The 20140-nt window shown below is 60.0% G+C and overlaps 1 protein-coding gene across 1 annotated transcript in view; it reads right to left on the bottom strand.

Moving 5' to 3' along the window:
• Positions 1-20140, bottom strand: part of NBEAL2 (neurobeachin like 2) — a 149787-nt gene that overhangs the window by 114842 nt on the left and 14805 nt on the right. Inside the window, exon 2 of the mRNA XM_048510517.1 lies at positions 11998-12086. Coding sequence (XP_048366474.1) covers positions 11998-12086 — 89 coding nt within the window. The remainder of the gene's footprint in view (positions 1-11997; positions 12087-20140) is intronic.

The following is a 20140-nucleotide window of genomic DNA, read 5'->3' as shown; positions in this document are numbered from 1 at the left end:
CGTCAAAGGACTATCTGCACTCCATATTATGTACTGTCTTCTTTGAGAATGTTTGTGGATCTGCTTCACACGTTACCTCGTTTTCAGTGTACGAGGGTTGTTGGAGGCACTTAGAATTAAAACTTGCCTGTGCACTTTAAATATACCGTTTTTGTCATTATTTCACGACTTTGTAGCCTGGGTTTAGTTATTTGGTCCCATCCCTGCATTTCATTTGCTTCGCAAGCTCAACCTGCTTGTCTATTTGCCTCCTTGATCGTAACCGCACACAGCAATGACTGCACTATCAGGCTGAAGGAACTATTCATTTTGCTACAAGTGCTTCCAAAATGGAACTGTTAGAACAGTGGTGGCGAACCTATGGCACGGGTGCCAGAGGTGGCACTCAAAGCCCTCTCTGTGGGCACGCACAGAGTCCCCCCCCTCCACATCTAGGCTGGCCTGGACTGCTGGGCTCGATTATTAGCGTTAAACCTAAGACCTAGTTTTGGGGAAGCAGTGTAGGTAACCCTGTTAAGCGCTGTTAAACCCCACTGATTTTCATGTGAAGAACTAAAGCACGATCCTTTACCTGGGAGTAAGCTTGGTGGCTGGGAATGGGGCTTGCTTCTGAGTAAACCCTCCACAGGTCGTGATTCACCCATTGGAAGAGTTGCATGGTTGCTTCAAAGCAAAGCCACCAACTACCACCAAGCTTACTCCCGAGTAACGCATGCCTCGGAGCCAACTGTTTTTTCTAAACTAAAACCTCAGTATTTAGTTAAATTGCTGTGTTGGCACTTTGCAATAAATAAGTGGGTTTTGGGTTGCAGTTTGGGCACTCGGTCTCGAAAAGGTTTGCCATCACTGTGTTAGAAAGTGTTGGATGTGACTATGTCTAATGTACAAAGGAACTGAGAAGAAGACCCAGCAGGGGGCGGACAAGTGGTCAGCTAGAGGGGGCCGTAAAGCTAGTGACCCCTCCATCCTTTTGGGTCACCCCTTGGCTGTCCTTAGACTGAGACTCTCAGGTCAGAAGTTAGTTGCAGAGACTCTTCCTAGCTAGCAAGATGGCAGCCTGCTCTCTCTTTCCCTCTTTACTATCCCAAATGTGGTTGCTAATAAGCATTTACCTTTTACCCTTTTCATTATTGTATTAGCTGCTTCTCTGTGAAGTAAACTCCAACAGAAAGAACAACAGTAATCTTTTAAAACTAGTAGTTTCTGGTGGGTAGCTGGTCTAGCTTGCAGTAGAAGACCTAGATTTAAGTCCAGCATCTTAAAAGTGCTTTGGGATCTCTGATTCCCAAAACCTCATTCCCCCAAACTCTGGTCGGTCTCTGATGCTACTGGATTCAAATCGAGTTCCTACGCTGTCTGCGTTGATTGCAAACACAAGCTGGGTTGCGTTAACGAACCTGTGTGTCCACCAGATGCACACAACCAAACTTGGGCCCCTTCCGCACATGCAAAATAATGTGTTTTCAAACCACTTTCACAACGGTTTGCAAGCGGATTTTGCTATTCCGCACAGCTTCAAAGAGCACTGAAAGCAGTTTGAAAGTGCATTATTCTGCATGTGCGGAATGAGCCTTAGATAACTATTCAAAACACACTCTGTTTTTAAAAAGTCCCTCAAATCTTTGCATGAAGGAATCTTGCTTACAAGTGTGAGTTTATATAAATGGGGATAACAGAGAAAAAAGCCACCTGCAACTGGCACAAGGACAAAGCCAGACCTGTGACCCAAACCCTGAATGTCTTGTTCAGACTTCGGAAATCATAAGATATGGCCTTTGTAATCATAAGAGCTAGAAACTTGTCTGCTTTAAAGAGACACTCTGGGAGATGCCAGCTGTTCGAGACACTTCCACAGAACAAAGGTTTAGCCTTGCGACACATCTGGGCAGGGGCTTAACGAGGCAGCCCTGGGCAAACTGTAGCCCTGGGCAAAACCTGAGTTGGATGCCCCCCCCCCCCCATGGGCGGCCACTCCACCCCAACCAAATTTTTTTTGCACCAGGACATTGGTGGCTGCAGGCGGTGCCTTTTTAGACATATCAGCACCATAATTTCAGCATATCGTCAGGAGACTGTCCTTATGCTACTCCCCAAGTTTTGTGAGGTTTGGCTCAAGGAGTCCAAAGTTATGGACTCCCAAAGGGGGTGCCCCATCCCCCATTGTTTCAAATGGGAGCTAATAGGAGATGGGGGCTATAGTTTTGAGGGTCCATAACTTTGGCCCCCCTGAACCAAACTGCACCAAACCTGGGGGGTATCATCAGGGCAGTCTCATGATGAGACCCTGAAAGTTTTGAGACTGTGCCTTCAGAAATGTCCCCCCCCCCCTTTAGCCTGCAACCCCCATGGACAGCAATACAGAAAACTCAATGCAGAACAAAGATTCTTGGGCAAATTTCTGGGGTGTTCCTGCAGGGGGCGCATTTTTGGATGTATCGGCACCAAAATTTCAGGGTATCATCTGGAAACTGTCCTTATGGTACCCCCAAATTTTGGTTCAGTTTGGTTTAGAGGGTCCAAAGTTATGGACCCTCAAAGGGGGTGCCCCATCCCCCATTCTTTGCTAAGGAGATGGGGGCTACCCTTTGAGGGTCCATAACTTTGGACCCCCTGCACCAAACTGCACCAAACTTGAGGGGTGCCATCATCTCCAGATGATACCCTGAAATTTTGGTGCCGCTAGCCTAAAAACTCCGCCCCCTGCAGGCCAAGAATGGAAAACCACTAAAATACCCCAAAAACAAACCCAGCATTTTGGTGCCCCCCACAAGGTGATGCCCTGGGCAGCTGCCCACCTTGCCCAATGGGCATTACGCCAGTGCATCTGGGTCTTCTTCTGCTCCAACAATGGTGTTGGAAAGGAGAAGAGCCAACACAAAACTCAGAGCCTTCAAAAGCAGAAGACAGAGGGAGATTTCCTCTATAAAATGGGGTGCTGTGTGGTTTCCGGGCTGTCTGGCCGTGTTCTAGCAGCATTCTCTCCTGACGTTTCACCTGCATCTGTGGCTGGCCTCTTCAGAGGAATGTACACAAATCTGACTATAAAAATGTACACAAATCTGACTATAAGAACCACAACATCCAGAAACCAGAGGGGTGAACATTTTCAACTTCCGTTCTGGCACTCCACCTTAAAGTCACTATTCGCCCACAGAAGAATTTAAAAGGGAGAATGCAACGGGAAATTGAAGACTTCACATACATCGGGAAGTTTAGCATCATCTCTCGGCCACGTTTTGAACCTCACATTTCTAATCTCTATGGGTGCTAATATTTTGCATTTCCCACACCACACAGATGTAAATTACTACAGCTATACATTTGTGGTTTCCTGTTGTTTATTTGTATCTTCATTCTGAACTAGATTTTACGTCTGAACTATCTAACAACAGCCAGAAGTACCTAACACCCATGCTAAATGAACCGGTTACTCTTTGTTTATACCAGCCTCTTTCTCTAACACCTCCGTGCCTTTCTCTTGTGACTGTAAAAATACAGACTGGTTGTACACCTCAGTGGATTTGGGGCAATGAACTCTGACTCACAAAAGGGCATGCCAGGATAAATATTTATCACAGAACCTTTAAGGAGCTACTGGGACTCCGGCCTTGTTTTGCTTCTCGGGACAAATATGGCGACTGCAGGAAAAAAATTGCAGGTACTTTTATAGTCATAATGGCTTAAACCTTGCTCTTAAAAGAAAAAAAAGTTGTGCTTCTCATTCACGTGTGTGTGTGTGTGTAACCCCCATGCTCAGAATGGGTTGACCCGGAAAGGGGTGGAGACTCAAAGCTGCAGAGCTCATGTAGTTTGGAGGAGACAAGGCTACCAGACTCGGACCTTGGTTGTATAAGCCCTTAACACCTTGTTAAGGTAACTGCAATATTGTTGGGAACTACTGGGAAGGTAGTTGTTTATTTTTGCTATGTTGTAAATGTTGGAGTTTATTGTTTCAGGGTTTTTTGTGGTTGTACTGGGTGAGAGTTCTCCTGGAAACCTTCATCATGTCGAATCCCGTTCACCAAGCCCTTGGAGTCTTCAGGAGCCAACCCACTTGCAAAGAAGAATTGGACTTGACACTATCAGCAGACTGTAAATATAAGGACTTGAAAATGCAACCTGAACAGGACCTTGAAGTGTGATGTTAAATCCACCCCCCCCCCCCCCCCCCCCCCCCCCCCCCCCCCCCCCCCCCCCCCCCCCCCCCCCCCCCCCCACCCCCCCCCCCCCCCCACCCCCCCCCCCCCCCCCCCCCCCCCCCCCCCCCCCCCCCCCCCCCCCGCGCCCCCCCCCCTCCCCCCCCCCCCCCCCCCCCCCCCCCCCCCCCCCCCCCCCCCCCCCCCCCACCCCCCCCCACCCCCACCCCCCCCCCCCCCCCCCCTCACCCCCTCCCACCCCCCCCTCCCCCCAACCACCCCGCGCCCCCCCCCCCCCCCCCCCCACCCCCCCCCCCCCCCACCCCCCCCCCCCCCCACCCCCCCCCCCCCCCACCCCCCCCCCCCCCCACCCCCCCCCCCCCCCACCCCCCCCCCCCCCCACCCCCCCCCCCCCCCACCCCCCCCCCCCCCCACCCCCCCCCCCCCCCACCCCCCCCCCCCCCCACCCCCCCCCCCCCCCACCCCCCCCCCCCCCCACCCCCCCCCCCCCCCACCCCCCCCCCCCCCCACCCCCCCCCCCCCCCACCCCCCCCCCCCCCCACCCCCCCCCCCCCCCACCCCCCCCCCCCCCCACCCCCCCCCCCCCCCACCCCCCCCCCCCCCCACCCCCCCCCCCCCCCACCCCCCCCCCCCCCCACCCCCCCCCCCCCCCACCCCCCCCCCCCCCCACCCCCCCCCCCCCCCACCCCCCCCCCCCCCCACCCCCCCCCCCCCCCACCCCCCCCCCCCCCCACCCCCCCCCCCCCCCACCCCCCCCCCCCCCCACCCCCCCCCCCCCCCACCCCCCCCCCCCCCCACCCCCCCCCCCCCCCACCCCCCCCCCCCCCCACCCCCCCCCCCCCCCACCCCCCCCCCCCCCCACCCCCCCCCCCCCCCACCCCCCCCCCCCCCCACCCCCCCCCCCCCCCACCCCCCCCCCCCCCCACCCCCCCCCCCCCCCACCCCCCCCCCCCCCCACCCCCCCCCCCCCCCACCCCCCCCCCCCCCCACCCCCCCCCCCCCCCACCCCCCCCCCCCCCCACCCCCCCCCCCCCCCACCCCCCCCCCCCCCCACCCCCCCCCCCCCCCACCCCCCCCCCCCCCCACCCCCCCCCCCCCCCACCCCCCCCCCCCCCCACCCCCCCCCCCCCCCACCCCCCCCCCCCCCCACCCCCCCCCCCCCCCACCCCCCCCCCCCCCCACCCCCCCCCCCCCCCACCCCCCCCCCCCCCCACCCCCCCCCCCCCCCACCCCCCCCCCCCCCCACCCCCCCCCCCCCCCACCCCCCCCCCCCCCCACCCCCCCCCCCCCCCACCCCCCCCCCCCCCCACCCCCCCCCCCCCCCACCCCCCCCCCCCCCCACCCCCCCCCCCCCCCACCCCCCCCCCCCCCCACCCCCCCCCCCCCCCACCCCCCCCCCCCCCCACCCCCCCCCCCCCCCACCCCCCCCCCCCCCCACCCCCCCCCCCCCCCACCCCCCCCCCCCCCCACCCCCCCCCCCCCCCACCCCCCCCCCCCCCCACCCCCCCCCCCCCCCACCCCCCCCCCCCCCCACCCCCCCCCCCCCCCACCCCCCCCCCCCCCCACCCCCCCCCCCCCCCACCCCCCCCCCCCCCCACCCCCCCCCCCCCCCACCCCCCCCCCCCCCCACCCCCCCCCCCCCCCACCCCCCCCCCCCCCCACCCCCCCCCCCCCCCACCCCCCCCCCCCCCCACCCCCCCCCCCCCCCACCCCCCCCCCCCCCCACCCCCCCCCCCCCCCACCCCCCCCCCCCCCCACCCCCCCCCCCCCCCACCCCCCCCCCCCCCCACCCCCCCCCCCCCCCACCCCCCCCCCCCCCCACCCCCCCCCCCCCCCACCCCCCCCCCCCCCCACCCCCCCCCCCCCCCACCCCCCCCCCCCCCCACCCCCCCCCCCCCCCACCCCCCCCCCCCCCCACCCCCCCCCCCCCCCACCCCCCCCCCCCCCCACCCCCCCCCCCCCCCACCCCCCCCCCCCCCCACCCCCCCCCCCCCCCACCCCCCCCCCCCCCCACCCCCCCCCCCCCCCACCCCCCCCCCCCCCCACCCCCCCCCCCCCCCACCCCCCCCCCCCCCCACCCCCCCCCCCCCCCACCCCCCCCCCCCCCCACCCCCCCCCCCCCCCACCCCCCCCCCCCCCCACCCCCCCCCCCCCCCACCCCCCCCCCCCCCCACCCCCCCCCCCCCCCACCCCCCCCCCCCCCCACCCCCCCCCCCCCCCACCCCCCCCCCCCCCCACCCCCCCCCCCCCCCACCCCCCCCCCCCCCCACCCCCCCCCCCCCCCACCCCCCCCCCCCCCCACCCCCCCCCCCCCCCACCCCCCCCCCCCCCCACCCCCCCCCCCCCCCACCCCCCCCCCCCCCCACCCCCCCCCCCCCCCACCCCCCCCCCCCCCCACCCCCCCCCCCCCCCACCCCCCCCCCCCCCCACCCCCCCCCCCCCCCACCCCCCCCCCCCCCCACCCCCCCCCCCCCCCACCCCCCCCCCCCCCCACCCCCCCCCCCCCCCACCCCCCCCCCCCCCCACCCCCCCCCCCCCCCACCCCCCCCCCCCCCCACCCCCCCCCCCCCCCACCCCCCCCCCCCCCCACCCCCCCCCCCCCCCACCCCCCCCCCCCCCCACCCCCCCCCCCCCCCACCCCCCCCCCCCCCCACCCCCCCCCCCCCCCACCCCCCCCCCCCCCCACCCCCCCCCCCCCCCACCCCCCCCCCCCCCCACCCCCCCCCCCCCCCACCCCCCCCCCCCCCCACCCCCCCCCCCCCCCACCCCCCCCCCCCCCCACCCCCCCCCCCCCCCACCCCCCCCCCCCCCCACCCCCCCCCCCCCCCACCCCCCCCCCCCCCCACCCCCCCCCCCCCCCACCCCCCCCCCCCCCCACCCCCCCCCCCCCCCACCCCCCCCCCCCCCCACCCCCCCCCCCCCCCACCCCCCCCCCCCCCCACCCCCCCCCCCCCCCACCCCCCCCCCCCCCCACCCCCCCCCCCCCCCACCCCCCCCCCCCCCCACCCCCCCCCCCCCCCACCCCCCCCCCCCCCCACCCCCCCCCCCCCCCACCCCCCCCCCCCCCCACCCCCCCCCCCCCCCACCCCCCCCCCCCCCCACCCCCCCCCCCCCCCACCCCCCCCCCCCCCCACCCCCCCCCCCCCCCACCCCCCCCCCCCCCCACCCCCCCCCCCCCCCACCCCCCCCCCCCCCCACCCCCCCCCCCCCCCACCCCCCCCCCCCCCCACCCCCCCCCCCCCCCACCCCCCCCCCCCCCCACCCCCCCCCCCCCCCACCCCCCCCCCCCCCCACCCCCCCCCCCCCCCACCCCCCCCCCCCCCCACCCCCCCCCCCCCCCACCCCCCCCCCCCCCCACCCCCCCCCCCCCCCACCCCCCCCCCCCCCCACCCCCCCCCCCCCCCACCCCCCCCCCCCCCCACCCCCCCCCCCCCCCACCCCCCCCCCCCCCCACCCCCCCCCCCCCCCACCCCCCCCCCCCCCCACCCCCCCCCCCCCCCACCCCCCCCCCCCCCCACCCCCCCCCCCCCCCACCCCCCCCCCCCCCCACCCCCCCCCCCCCCCACCCCCCCCCCCCCCCACCCCCCCCCCCCCCCACCCCCCCCCCCCCCCACCCCCCCCCCCCCCCACCCCCCCCCCCCCCCACCCCCCCCCCCCCCCACCCCCCCCCCCCCCCACCCCCCCCCCCCCCCACCCCCCCCCCCCCCCACCCCCCCCCCCCCCCACCCCCCCCCCCCCCCACCCCCCCCCCCCCCCACCCCCCCCCCCCCCCACCCCCCCCCCCCCCCACCCCCCCCCCCCCCCACCCCCCCCCCCCCCCACCCCCCCCCCCCCCCACCCCCCCCCCCCCCCACCCCCCCCCCCCCCCACCCCCCCCCCCCCCCACCCCCCCCCCCCCCCACCCCCCCCCCCCCCCACCCCCCCCCCCCCCCACCCCCCCCCCCCCCCACCCCCCCCCCCCCCCACCCCCCCCCCCCCCCACCCCCCCCCCCCCCCACCCCCCCCCCCCCCCACCCCCCCCCCCCCCCACCCCCCCCCCCCCCCACCCCCCCCCCCCCCCACCCCCCCCCCCCCCCACCCCCCCCCCCCCCCACCCCCCCCCCCCCCCACCCCCCCCCCCCCCCACCCCCCCCCCCCCCCACCCCCCCCCCCCCCCACCCCCCCCCCCCCCCACCCCCCCCCCCCCCCACCCCCCCCCCCCCCCACCCCCCCCCCCCCCCACCCCCCCCCCCCCCCACCCCCCCCCCCCCCCACCCCCCCCCCCCCCCACCCCCCCCCCCCCCCACCCCCCCCCCCCCCCACCCCCCCCCCCCCCCACCCCCCCCCCCCCCCACCCCCCCCCCCCCCCACCCCCCCCCCCCCCCACCCCCCCCCCCCCCCACCCCCCCCCCCCCCCACCCCCCCCCCCCCCCACCCCCCCCCCCCCCCACCCCCCCCCCCCCCCACCCCCCCCCCCCCCCACCCCCCCCCCCCCCCACCCCCCCCCCCCCCCACCCCCCCCCCCCCCCACCCCCCCCCCCCCCCACCCCCCCCCCCCCCCACCCCCCCCCCCCCCCACCCCCCCCCCCCCCCACCCCCCCCCCCCCCCACCCCCCCCCCCCCCCACCCCCCCCCCCCCCCACCCCCCCCCCCCCCCACCCCCCCCCCCCCCCACCCCCCCCCCCCCCCACCCCCCCCCCCCCCCACCCCCCCCCCCCCCCACCCCCCCCCCCCCCCACCCCCCCCCCCCCCCACCCCCCCCCCCCCCCACCCCCCCCCCCCCCCACCCCCCCCCCCCCCCACCCCCCCCCCCCCCCACCCCCCCCCCCCCCCACCCCCCCCCCCCCCCACCCCCCCCCCCCCCCACCCCCCCCCCCCCCCACCCCCCCCCCCCCCCACCCCCCCCCCCCCCCACCCCCCCCCCCCCCCACCCCCCCCCCCCCCCACCCCCCCCCCCCCCCACCCCCCCCCCCCCCCACCCCCCCCCCCCCCCACCCCCCCCCCCCCCCACCCCAGCTGATGGGAATTGTAGGCCAATTGGCCATGCTGGCAGTGGCTGATGGGAATTGTAGGCCAATTGGCCATGCTGGCAGTGGCTGATGGGAATTGTAGGCCAATTGGCCATGCTGGCAGTGGCTGATGGGAATTGTAGTCCAATTGGCCATGCTGGCAGTGGCTGATGGGAATTGTAGTCCATGGACATCTGGAGAGCTGCAGGTTGCAGACCCCTCTAGCCCAGGGGTGGCGAACCTTTGGCACTCCAGATGTTATGGACTACAATTCCAAGCTGACAGGGGCTGATGGGAATTGTAGTCCATAACATCTGGAGTGCCAAAGGTTCACCACCACGGCTCTAGCCCATAATTCTCTATACGTTTTATAACTGAGAAAAACTTATTGCTATGTATATTACTTTTTTAAAAATCCAAAATAGGAGAATGTTCAAAGATGGAGGGATACTACATGGCCTGGGATTATTGGCCTTCACGACAAACATCTGGCAGCCTGGCATTTTCACCTCTGCTTGCTCCTTTCCTAAAAGTTTACGAGCCGGCGCCTCCAGTTTTCCACAGCCGTTTGCACAAGTGGTCCGACCGCATTTCTGGAATGAATCACTTGCGAATGACATTCATGTGCGATGCGGAGCGAGAGAGAGCGATTTCAAAAACCAAACGGGCATGTTCGGCATTTGAAGGACAAACACGGGAACCGCACAGGGAGATTTTTCGCTGTGACTTGGGAAAAACAACCGCTAAGAGCGGGCTCACCCTTTCCACCATGCTAATATCCCTCACGTGGGCATGTACACATTCAACCGGAGGGAAAGCTCATTGCGGCGCCCACAATTGTGCATGGCGCCTTTTGCTGCCAGTCTGGCAATTTCGGCAGTCGCCACCAGGTTCTCAGAAAAAAAGAGTTGGAAGGTTTTGGATTTATATCCCGCCTTTCTCTCCTGTAAGGAGACTCAAGGTGGCTGACAAGCTCCTTTCCCTTCCTCTCCCCACAACAGACACTTTGTGAGGCAGGTGGGGCTGAGAGCGTTCTGAGAGAACTGGGACTGGCCCAGGGTCACCCAGAAGGAATGTAGGAGTGCGGAAACAAAACCTGGTTCAAACCAGATAAGAGTCTGCCACTTATGTGGAGGAGTGGGGAATCAAACCCAGTTCTCCAGATTAAAGTCTACCTGCTCTTAACCACTACACTACGCAGTCTCTCACACCACTCTGGAAGAGCCATGATCTGAACACTTCACCTGTGCAAAGAGTCTTGGCTCTGTATTATCGAAGGCTTCCACAGCTGGAATCACTGGGGTGTTGTGAGTTTTCCAGGTTGTGCGGCCGTGAACCTCTGAAGATGCCAGCCACAGATGCAGGCGGAGCGTCAGGAGAAAAGGCTACTGGAACACGGCCATACAACCCGGAAAACCCACAATACCCCAGTCTGGGCCCTTTCCCAAGGTGCCCCTTTTGCCAAAGAATGAAAAAAGAAGAGATCACCAATCACCTTCACGATTCCCCGTGTGAAGGAATGTGCCTCTCCGGCAGTCATTTGCTCGCCACACATGTGGAGGAGTCTCTCCTTGAAGAAGAAGAAGAAGAAGAAGAAGAAGAAGAAGAAGAAGAAGAAGAGTTTGGATTTATATCCCCCTTCCTCTCCTGTGGGAGACTCAAAGGGGCTGACAATCTCCTTGCCCTTCCCCCCTCACAACAAACACCCTGTGAGGTGGGTGGGGCTGAGAGGGCTCCGAGAAGCTGTGACTAGCCCAAGGTCACCCAGCTGGTGTGGGTGGGAGTGCACAGGCTAAACTGAATTCCCCAGATAAACCTCCACAGCTCAGGTGGCGGAGCGGGGAATCAAACCCGGTTCCTCCAGATTAGATACACGAGCTCTTAACCTCCTATGCCACTGCTGCTCCTTACTTACAGCAGCGCAGCTCCCTACACGCCATCGGGGGCCTGGGAGTTCGGCCTGGGCAGGGAGCACCAACTTCCAGGCCTCTAGCGATGTGTAGGGAGCCAGGCTGCCGTAAATGGGGCTGGGCACTGGGGGGCACTGGGGGGCAGAAAATGGCCCCGGGCGCCATTTTCTGCCAGCATGCCCCTGTCTTGGAAAGATATGCAAAGCCTGAGGAAAGGGGCAACCTCTCTCCCCGCCCGCTATTGAAAGTGGAATGGAAGGAAACTGAAAGCACTTTCTGACCCCTTGCAGTGTTGAGTAAATGAGACTTTTTAGGGGTGAGCTTCCCTGATGGATCTTTGACTGAGTCCAGTCATGCATCCATGACCTGGCATATGTGGGGTGGATTGTGCCATCATGCCCAGGGACAACGCAATATCTGTAAAAAAATATGGACAAGTGTGCTGCTTCAGACATGGAGTCTTGTGAATTCTGCCGCCCTCTCCCATTAAGGTAAGAGTTCAACCAGAGGTGGGATCCAGCAGGTTCTCACAGGTTCCCGAGAGTAGGTTACTCATTATTTGTGTGTGCCGAGAGGGGGTTACTAATGGGTGATTTTGCCACATGATTTTTGCCTTAGTTACGCCCCTCCTCTCAGCAGTAGCGCGCAGAACTTGAAGCAGTCTAGCAGGAGGTGCACCGGTGTGCGTGGCAGCCTGCACCTGCGTGCATTCGTTTCCCCACCCAAGGACCAGCGCAGTGGCTGCGTCCTTGCCACAGCCCTTTCCCAGCAATGCCCTGCCCCCGGAATGCCTGGCCACGCCCCTGTCATGCCCCACCCAGCCCCATTGGCGCTACGCCAGTTTGAATCCTATCACCATGGGAACCTGTTACTAAAATTTTTGGATCCCACCACTGAGTTCAACTCTACCAGCTGGGCCAGCCCTGCAGGAGAAACATTTACCTCCTTGGATCCAGCGAGTGCACAGCGATGATCTTCTCAAAATTTGCGACAAATGTTTCCAGCCATTGCTGCAGGTACGCCAAGTCTTTCTGGAAAAGGAAGAAATGAGAAGACGGTCAGAACGCGAAATCTCACCCAGCAGCAAGCCAGCTCACCCATTAATTCATACAAGAAGGAGAGTTTGGATTTATACCGAAACTCCTTCCCTTCCTCTCCCCACAACAGACACCATGTGAGGCAGGTGGGGCTGAGAGAGTTCTGAAAGAACTGTGACTGGCCCAAGGTCACCCCGCAGACGTCATGCAGAGGAGTGCAGAATTGAGCCCAGTTCCCCAGATAAGAGTCCGCCGCTCATGTGAAGGAGTGGGGAATCGAACTCAGTTCTCCAGATCATAGTCCACCACTCTTGACCACTACACCATGCGGGCTCTCGGAAGCAACTTGACGTCACTGAACACACAAAAGGGACAACGAGCTGAACATGTGTCAGAAGCATGTTGGTGGGACATGGGTGCGCAAGTTTTATTTTAGAGGTCAGCTTGGATAACACTCGGCAGCCTTCCCCTCTCCCCTCCCCAAACCAGGACTCTTTGCTGGCTCCAGAGATGTTCTCAGACTCAAACACCCTCAACTCTGTGCAAATCCGCAAACAAATAATTGTTTCTTTTTTTGTTCCGTGTGTGTGTGTGTGTGTGTGTGTGTGTGTGTGTGTGTGTGTGTGTGAGAGAGAGAGAGAGAGAGAGAGAGAGAGAGAGAGAGAGAGAGAGAGAGAGAGAGACATGCCTGAAGAGTCAAATCAGGCATTTTCTGAATTTTCGGCATTCGAATTTTCAAATTCAATCATTTTCGAATTTTCGACATGCCGAGTTCAAGTTTCGTCACTACCAAGTTCCCTAGGGCTGTTGCCACTCTTTAAGAGTCTTCTCAGAAAGAGCCAGGATACAGGATTCTCGGCCTCCCCCTTCCCACCTGAGCCCCCTCCCCACAAACATTACTCTTAAATGTCAAGGGAATCTCCAAGCGTTACCAGGGAAGCATCAGAAGTGGAGGGGGAAATACCGGGCAGCCTGCTTCTTGGGAGGACAGAAGTACTTTCCTGCCTGTAACTCCTGGATGGCAGCCCAGATTTATTATTCAAAACATTTTTATCCTTCTCTGCACAAATGAGGCTGACAGATATCTGGCAGAGAGGTTTCAAACAGGAGGCGGGCCAAGGGCATTCTGTAATTCTGCTACGAGTGCTTCCACACAGAGACAATTCTGTGGGGCTCTCACGGGCACTGCAAAAGCAGCGGCAGACGTTCAAAGAAACAACAGCCATGTACAGTACCATTTCCCCCTATACTGTCTCCACCACAGGACTAATTTTTTTTAAAATCTAGAATCACAAGATCCCTATAACTGCACAACATTACAACAGACTTCCCTCTGTGATACACCTCTGAAGATGCCGGCCACAGATGCCGGCGAAACGTTAGGAACAAGATCCACCAGACCATGGCCACACAGCCCGGAAAACCCACCACAACCAGTTGAATCTGGCTGTGAAAGCCTTCGACCAAACAGTACAGCAGTCTATTGCAACAACAGCAACAACAATATATTAAGTTTCCAGCCTTCGTAGATGCAGAGTTATAAGGGGAAATGTGCAGCCTATATGTTTCCCCTTATAACTGCGCTATCATAAGGACTAGAGAAGGGGTCTGCAACCTGTGGCTCTCCAGATGTTCATGGACTACAAATCCCATCAGCCCAATTGGCCATGCTGGCAGGGGCTGATGGGAATTGTAATCCATGAACATCTGGAGAGCCACAGGTTGCAGACCCCTGGACTAGAGCATTACCTTTTTAAAAAGGAGAGCCAGAAGCAAGCACATTATTGCAACAGACTGTCATGCTGGTATAACATCATAGGGATGTCTCAATATCCCATTTTATTTTTTTACAAAGTTCTTGGGGTGAGAGAATGGTAGTTGTGGGAGTTGAGAAAAGGAAAACAACGTAGATGTGGCAGGGCTACAAAAAGGGACATTTCTCTAGCCATATGGTAATCAAAAGCACTTTGGCTGCAGTCCCCCCCCCCCCCCCCCCCCATGACTGTACTAAACTAGGTAAGGAAAAGGTCACAACAAAACAGGGGAACTCGGAAGCAGGACGAATGGAGGGCAACGCAACATGGATCCTCCAGAAAACAGCAGTGGCGTAAGGAAGCCAAGAAGGAGCTAAACATCTGTGTGGAAGCACACTGGATTATGTATCGGTTGTTGAAATATCCTCTCCCCCTTTTAAGTAAACAATTCTGGCCGGGCCCTCAGAGGGGATAACAGGGATGGCATCAACAGTCTGACTTTATAAAAGGCTGCTATGGGATGTTAAAAGGTCGGTCAAACTTCGAGCAATTAAGCAGGGTGGATAAAATTCAATAAAAGAATAAAAAATTGGATTTTAAAAATTTAAATGAGATTTTTTAATTAAAAGGCCTCTTGATGGAAAAAAACATTAAATAGTTTTCTATTTAGTCCAAAGTCTATTTAGTCCATAGTCTATTTAGTCCATTATAGTCCAAAGGTTATTCATCATGAAAAAAGAAGAAGAAGAAGAAGAAGAAGAAGAAGAAGAAGAAGAAGAAGAAGAGGAGGAGGAGGAGGAGGAGGAGGAGTTTGGATTTATATCCCCCCTTTCTCTCCTGCAGGAGACTCAAAGGGGCTTACAATCTCCTTGCCCTTCCCCCCTCACAACAAACACCCTGTGAGGTGAGTGGGGCTGAGAGAGCTCAGAAGAACTGTGACTAGCCCAAGGTCACCCAGCTGGTGTGTGTGGGAGTGCACAGGCTAATCTGAATTCCCCAGATAAGCCTCCACGGCTCAGGTGGCAGAGCTGGGAATCAAACCCGGTTCCTCCAGATCAGAGTGCACCTGCTCTTAGCCACTGCTCTTAGCCACTATGCCACTGCTGCTTAGCCACTACGCCACTTCTGTTCTTGAGAAATAAGGCAGCAGGTCATAAAAGAGACCAAGTCTGGGAATATTTTAATGAAGTCCCTCTACCTACATAGGGTCAAGCAGGCATGATTTCAAAAATGAAACCTTCATCTTGTTGAAAATATTAAGATTACACCAGCAAGAATGAGTCTTTCTTCAGAAAACCACAATGGAAATAAAGTCTTGCTGACAAGTGATTTAAATTGTGATTTAAGTCAATTTGATTTAAATCAAATCCACCCTGCAGCAAAGTGAGCAAGCAAGCACACTTTGATGCCTGGCAGAACTCTCCAAGACCAAGACCAAGACCAAGGGAAGCCTGCAACAACAGCAGAGGTGGGATCCAGCAGGTTCTCACAGGTTCCCGAGAGTAGGTGACTAATTATTTGTGTGTGCCGAGAGTGGGTTACTAACTGAAGAAGAAGAAGAAGAAGAGTTTGGATTTATATCCCCCCTTTCTCTCCTGCAGGAGACTCAAAGGGGCTTACAATCTCCTTGCCCTTCCCCTGTCACAACAAACACCCTGTGAGGTGGGTGGGGCTGAGAGAGCTCCGAAGAACTGTGACTAGCCCAAGGTCACCCAGCTGGCGTGTGTGGGAGTGTACAGGCTAATCTGAATTCCCCAGATAAGCCTCCACAGCTCAGTGATTTTGGTGATTTTGCCACGTGATTTTGCCACGTGATTTTTGCCTTAGTTACGCCCCTCTTCTCAGCAGTAGCGCGCAGAACTTGAAGCAGTCTAGCAGGAGGTGCACCGGCGTGTGTGGCAGCCTGCGCCTGCGTGCATTCGTTTCCCGCCCAAGGACCGGCGCAGCGGCTGCGTCCTTGCCACAACCCCGCCCAGGAATGCCCCGCCCCCGGAATGCCCGCCCACGCCCCCGTCGTGCCAAGCCCAGCCCCATTGGCGCTACGCCACAGTTTGAATCCCACCACCATGGGAACCTGTTACTAACATTTTTGGATCCCAACACTGAACAACAGTGTACTTTGCTTGCACAATTTGCAGAGCTTGGGTGGCCAGAAAGTATCTCGGGGGTCTCTTGACCAGTTTCTCACTAACTCCAAAGGGCTTGTTGGCGTCTGCGATTCTTTCTAGAATCCCCAAACAAGGAAGCTTCAATCCTGATCCAGAAGGCACTTCTGTTCTGGAGAAACACCCAGGAACAGGTATGTCTCATGTGCACTCTTGAATATCCGTCAAGAAACCACAGAGAACTGAGCTCAGAAGAAAACACCCGCCATGAAATTGCACGCAGACTGTGGGTTTTTTATTTATAGTAAAGAATGTCAAATCTTCCCTTCACATTTTCCCCTTTGTGAAAGCCCAGTTGGCAACATCCTTGAATAGCACAGGTCGAAGAAAGAAGAAGGTGGATTAGATGACACACCATCTCCCTCCCACTTCCATGATTCAGCTAAAACGATAAGGGAAGTCTGTCAAGCAAAAATCCCAACTCGTTTAACCCCAGCTACCAAGGACACAAGGCCAAGCCAAAAGGTGTGGCGTTATTTCTGAATGAATCACACACTGGGTAAACCTCGGGTATATGTTCCGCCCTACAGAATAATTAAGAACATAAGAACAAGCCAGCTGGATCAGACCAGAGTCCATCTAGTCCAGCACTCTGCAACTCGCAGTGGCCCACCAGGTGCCTTTGGGAGCTCACGTGCAGGAGGTGAAAGCAATGGCCTTAAGAACATAAGAAAGAGCCTTGCTGGATCAGACCAGAGTCCATCTAGTCCAGCACTCTGCTACTCGCAGTGGCCCACCAGGTGCCTTTGGGAGCTCACGTGCAGGAGGTGAAAGCAAGGGCCTTCTGCTGCTCCCGAGCACCTGGACTGTTAAGGCATTTGCAATCTGAGATCAAGGAGGATCAAGATTGGTAGCCACAGATCGACTTCTCCTCCATAAATCTGTCCAAGCCCCTTTTAAAGCTATCCAGGTGAGTGGCCATCACCACCTCCTGTGGCAGCATCTTCCAAACACCAATCGCACGTTGCGTGAAGAAGTGTTTCCTTTGATTAGTCCTAATTCTTCCCCCCCAGCATTTTCAATGGATGCCCCCTGGTATAATTACATACATTATACATAAACCTATAAATCCAAACCGGAAACCACCACCACCCCCCCCCCCCTATCAATATAGGATTTTGGGGGTGTTTTTAATCTGAAAAAAAGGCAATAAAAAGGAGCTAAAACATCAAATCCCACAAAATGCCTAACCCAGCCAGGCCGAGTCTGCAATTTGACACTGGGCTTGGCCTGGCTGGGCCAAGTGTTCACCTGTGCACCTGCCTCTGAGATACACCTGGAGTCCAAAGGCAGGTGCGTATTTTGGGTTCAGGTTTAATATTTTCAAAATTTCTGGGTCTATTAAACTTGAACCATAAAGATACTGGGGGGGGAAAGGTGGCCACCCTTAAGAAGAACTATCGGCTCATGTGGCAGACTATCACTAGTCATGGGAACTCTGTAGCAAGTTCAATAAACTATTACCTGTATTCAACAATACTGCCGCTAGGGACCAGATTATATGGAAACTTTATGTACTGGGATTGCTCCAAGAAACACCATTTCATACCTCAGAAATGTACAGATGAAATACAGACAGTCCACCCCACCCCCCCACCCCACATCGTGGGGGTTAGGAGCAGGGTGGTCACCCCATGTGCAACAAGGCATAACATTTGCAAAAGATCCCCCACAGCGGTGCTTCAGCCAAACTAACCCCACAGCGGGCCCCTCGCTGCCCTTGGGGGAGGGAAGAAGGTCAGGGAAAGAGCGCACCATTGGAAATCCCATATCACAGAATCATAGAGTTGGAAGAGACCCCCAAAGGCCACCCAGTCCAACCCTCTGCCATGCAGGAACACACACGGATGGCCACCCAGCCTCTCTTTAAAAATCTCCAGAGATGGAGACTCCACCGCACTCCGAGGTCGTGCATTCCACTGGCAGAGCTGGGAATCAAACCCGGTTCCTCCAGATCAGTGCTCTTAGCCACTATGCCCCTGCTGCTCCCTTGCACCATTGGGATTTTTTGCAGGGGTGGCAGCTGCAGGTGCAACTTTCCACCTGCAATCTCAAAAACTGGAATGTGAGAAGTTGTGATGTGGGAGGGAGGACTATATATTGCTAAATTTACAGTCTCGTTTTCAACAGATACCCCTAAATAGTTCACAGCAATACACAATGCCACACAGGAAAATATATATCCAAAAATTCATTGCCATGTGCAAGTATCCTAATTCCAGAAAGCAATACACAGGGGGGGAAAAGTTTACTTATGAAGGCATCTTGGCGTCTTGGAAGCTTCTGCCCTGAAAATCTGGCAAAGGGAGTTTGATCAGAGGCAGAGCTTCCATGAAGACATATGGGGACTTTTGCCCTGGATGCAGAGGTGGGATCCAGCAGGTTCTCACAGGTTCCCGAGAGTAGGTTACTCATTATTTATGTGTGCCGAGAGGGGGTTACTAATCGGTGGGTTTGCCACGTGATTTTTGCCTTAGTTACGCCCCTCCTCCACTCCTCAGCAGTAGCGCGCAGAACTTGAAGCAGTCTAGCAGGAGGTGCACTGGCATGCGTGGCAGCCTGCACCTGCGTGCATTCGTTTCCCGCCCAAGGACTGGTGCAGCGGCTGTGTCCTTGCCACAGCCCCACCCAGGAATGCCCGGCCATGCCCGCATTGTGCCCCGCCCAGCCCCATTGGCGCTACGCCACAATTTGAATCCCACCATCATGGGAACCTGTTACTAAAATGTTTGGATCCCACCACTGCCTGGGTGGGCCTCCATTCGGTCATGTGGAGGGCGGAAAATTGCCCCAACACCCCTCCTCCTTCCCCCCTTGGCCGGCCTGGCCCGGCCCTGCCAGGCTGCTCCTTCAAGAAGCGGTCTGGCGGGGCTGCCACAAGGAGCCCCTCGGCTCTGCCCCGCCAGGCTGCCCGGGACTGCTGCTGCCTAAGGTACGTGGGGTGTGGGAGGGAGGGAGGCACAGGGGCGGGGAGGTGTCCAGAGCAGGTGTTGCCCTGGGAGCCATTTTCCCTTGCTATGCCTCTGAGTTTGACTCTTGGAATGCTGCCCTCCCCCCAAAGGCTGAGGGCAGTGCAAAGCAAAATATATATCAATAACATAACACATAATAGCAGTATCAAACAGTATTTCAAGTAACAAATATTGATAATCAAACCACCATCGATATAACATCATGACATTACATAGCAACAATTTAATAACATCAGCACGACAAGCTAGTTCACAATCTAAATGGCAACCATAAACATAATGCCATAATATCATAATCACAAAAACCATGGGTAGAAGATCTTAGCAGCACCGTAACATTACGGTGTTGAAAGCTAAACCCCCGAAAATCTGGCAAAGAGAGCTCAGGCTCTCAAAAGGAGCAGCAGTGGCGTAGGAGGGTAAGAGCTCGTGTATCTAATCTGGAGGAACCGGGTTTGATTCCCAGCTCTGCCGCCTGAGCTGTGGAGGCTTATCTGGGGAATTCAGATTAGCCTGTGCACTCCCACACACGCCAGCTGGGTGACCTTGGGCTAGTCACAGCTTCTCGGAGCTCTCTCAGCCCCACCCACCTCACAGGGTGTTTGTTGTGAGGGGGGAAGGGCCAGGAGATTGTCAGCCCCTTTGAGACTCCTGCAGGAGAGAAAGGGGGGATATAAATCCAAACTCTTCTTCTTCTCTTCTTATGCCCCAAAAATCTGGGCATTAAAGCCGAGCTTGGACTTTTGAAAACTCCCAATTTTTGGCGAAGGGAATTAGGACTCTCAAATCCTGTGGCCTGAAAATATTGCAAAAGGAGCTCGGGAGTCTCGAAAGCGGATGCCCTGAAAATCTGGCAATGATGTCTCAGAGTCCCAAAAGTTATGCCCTGAAAACCTTGTTGGTGTCTAAGATCCTACGAGGCTCGAAGCCAGCTCTTCTACTGGAGGCCAACAAGGTGACCCTCCAAAACAGCCAGACTGAGGATTCAAGCCACAAGCGCTTCCGGTAGTAAATCCAGCCCGCATAGAGCAACCCTCTGGTCTGTGGAGCTGGACCAGGTGACCTTGGGGTTGTTTACAGACGGGCTGCCCTGCGAAATCAAGTCCCAATGCTAATCTCTGTTGGCAAACATTAGGGGATGGGTCTGGAACCCAGAA

This window comes from Sphaerodactylus townsendi, linkage group LG11 (genome assembly GCF_021028975.2).
Source record: "Sphaerodactylus townsendi isolate TG3544 linkage group LG11, MPM_Stown_v2.3, whole genome shotgun sequence".
NCBI classification, from domain to species: Eukaryota; Metazoa; Chordata; class Lepidosauria; order Squamata; family Sphaerodactylidae; genus Sphaerodactylus; species Sphaerodactylus townsendi.
This window is presented reverse-complemented; position numbering and strand designations above follow the sequence as displayed.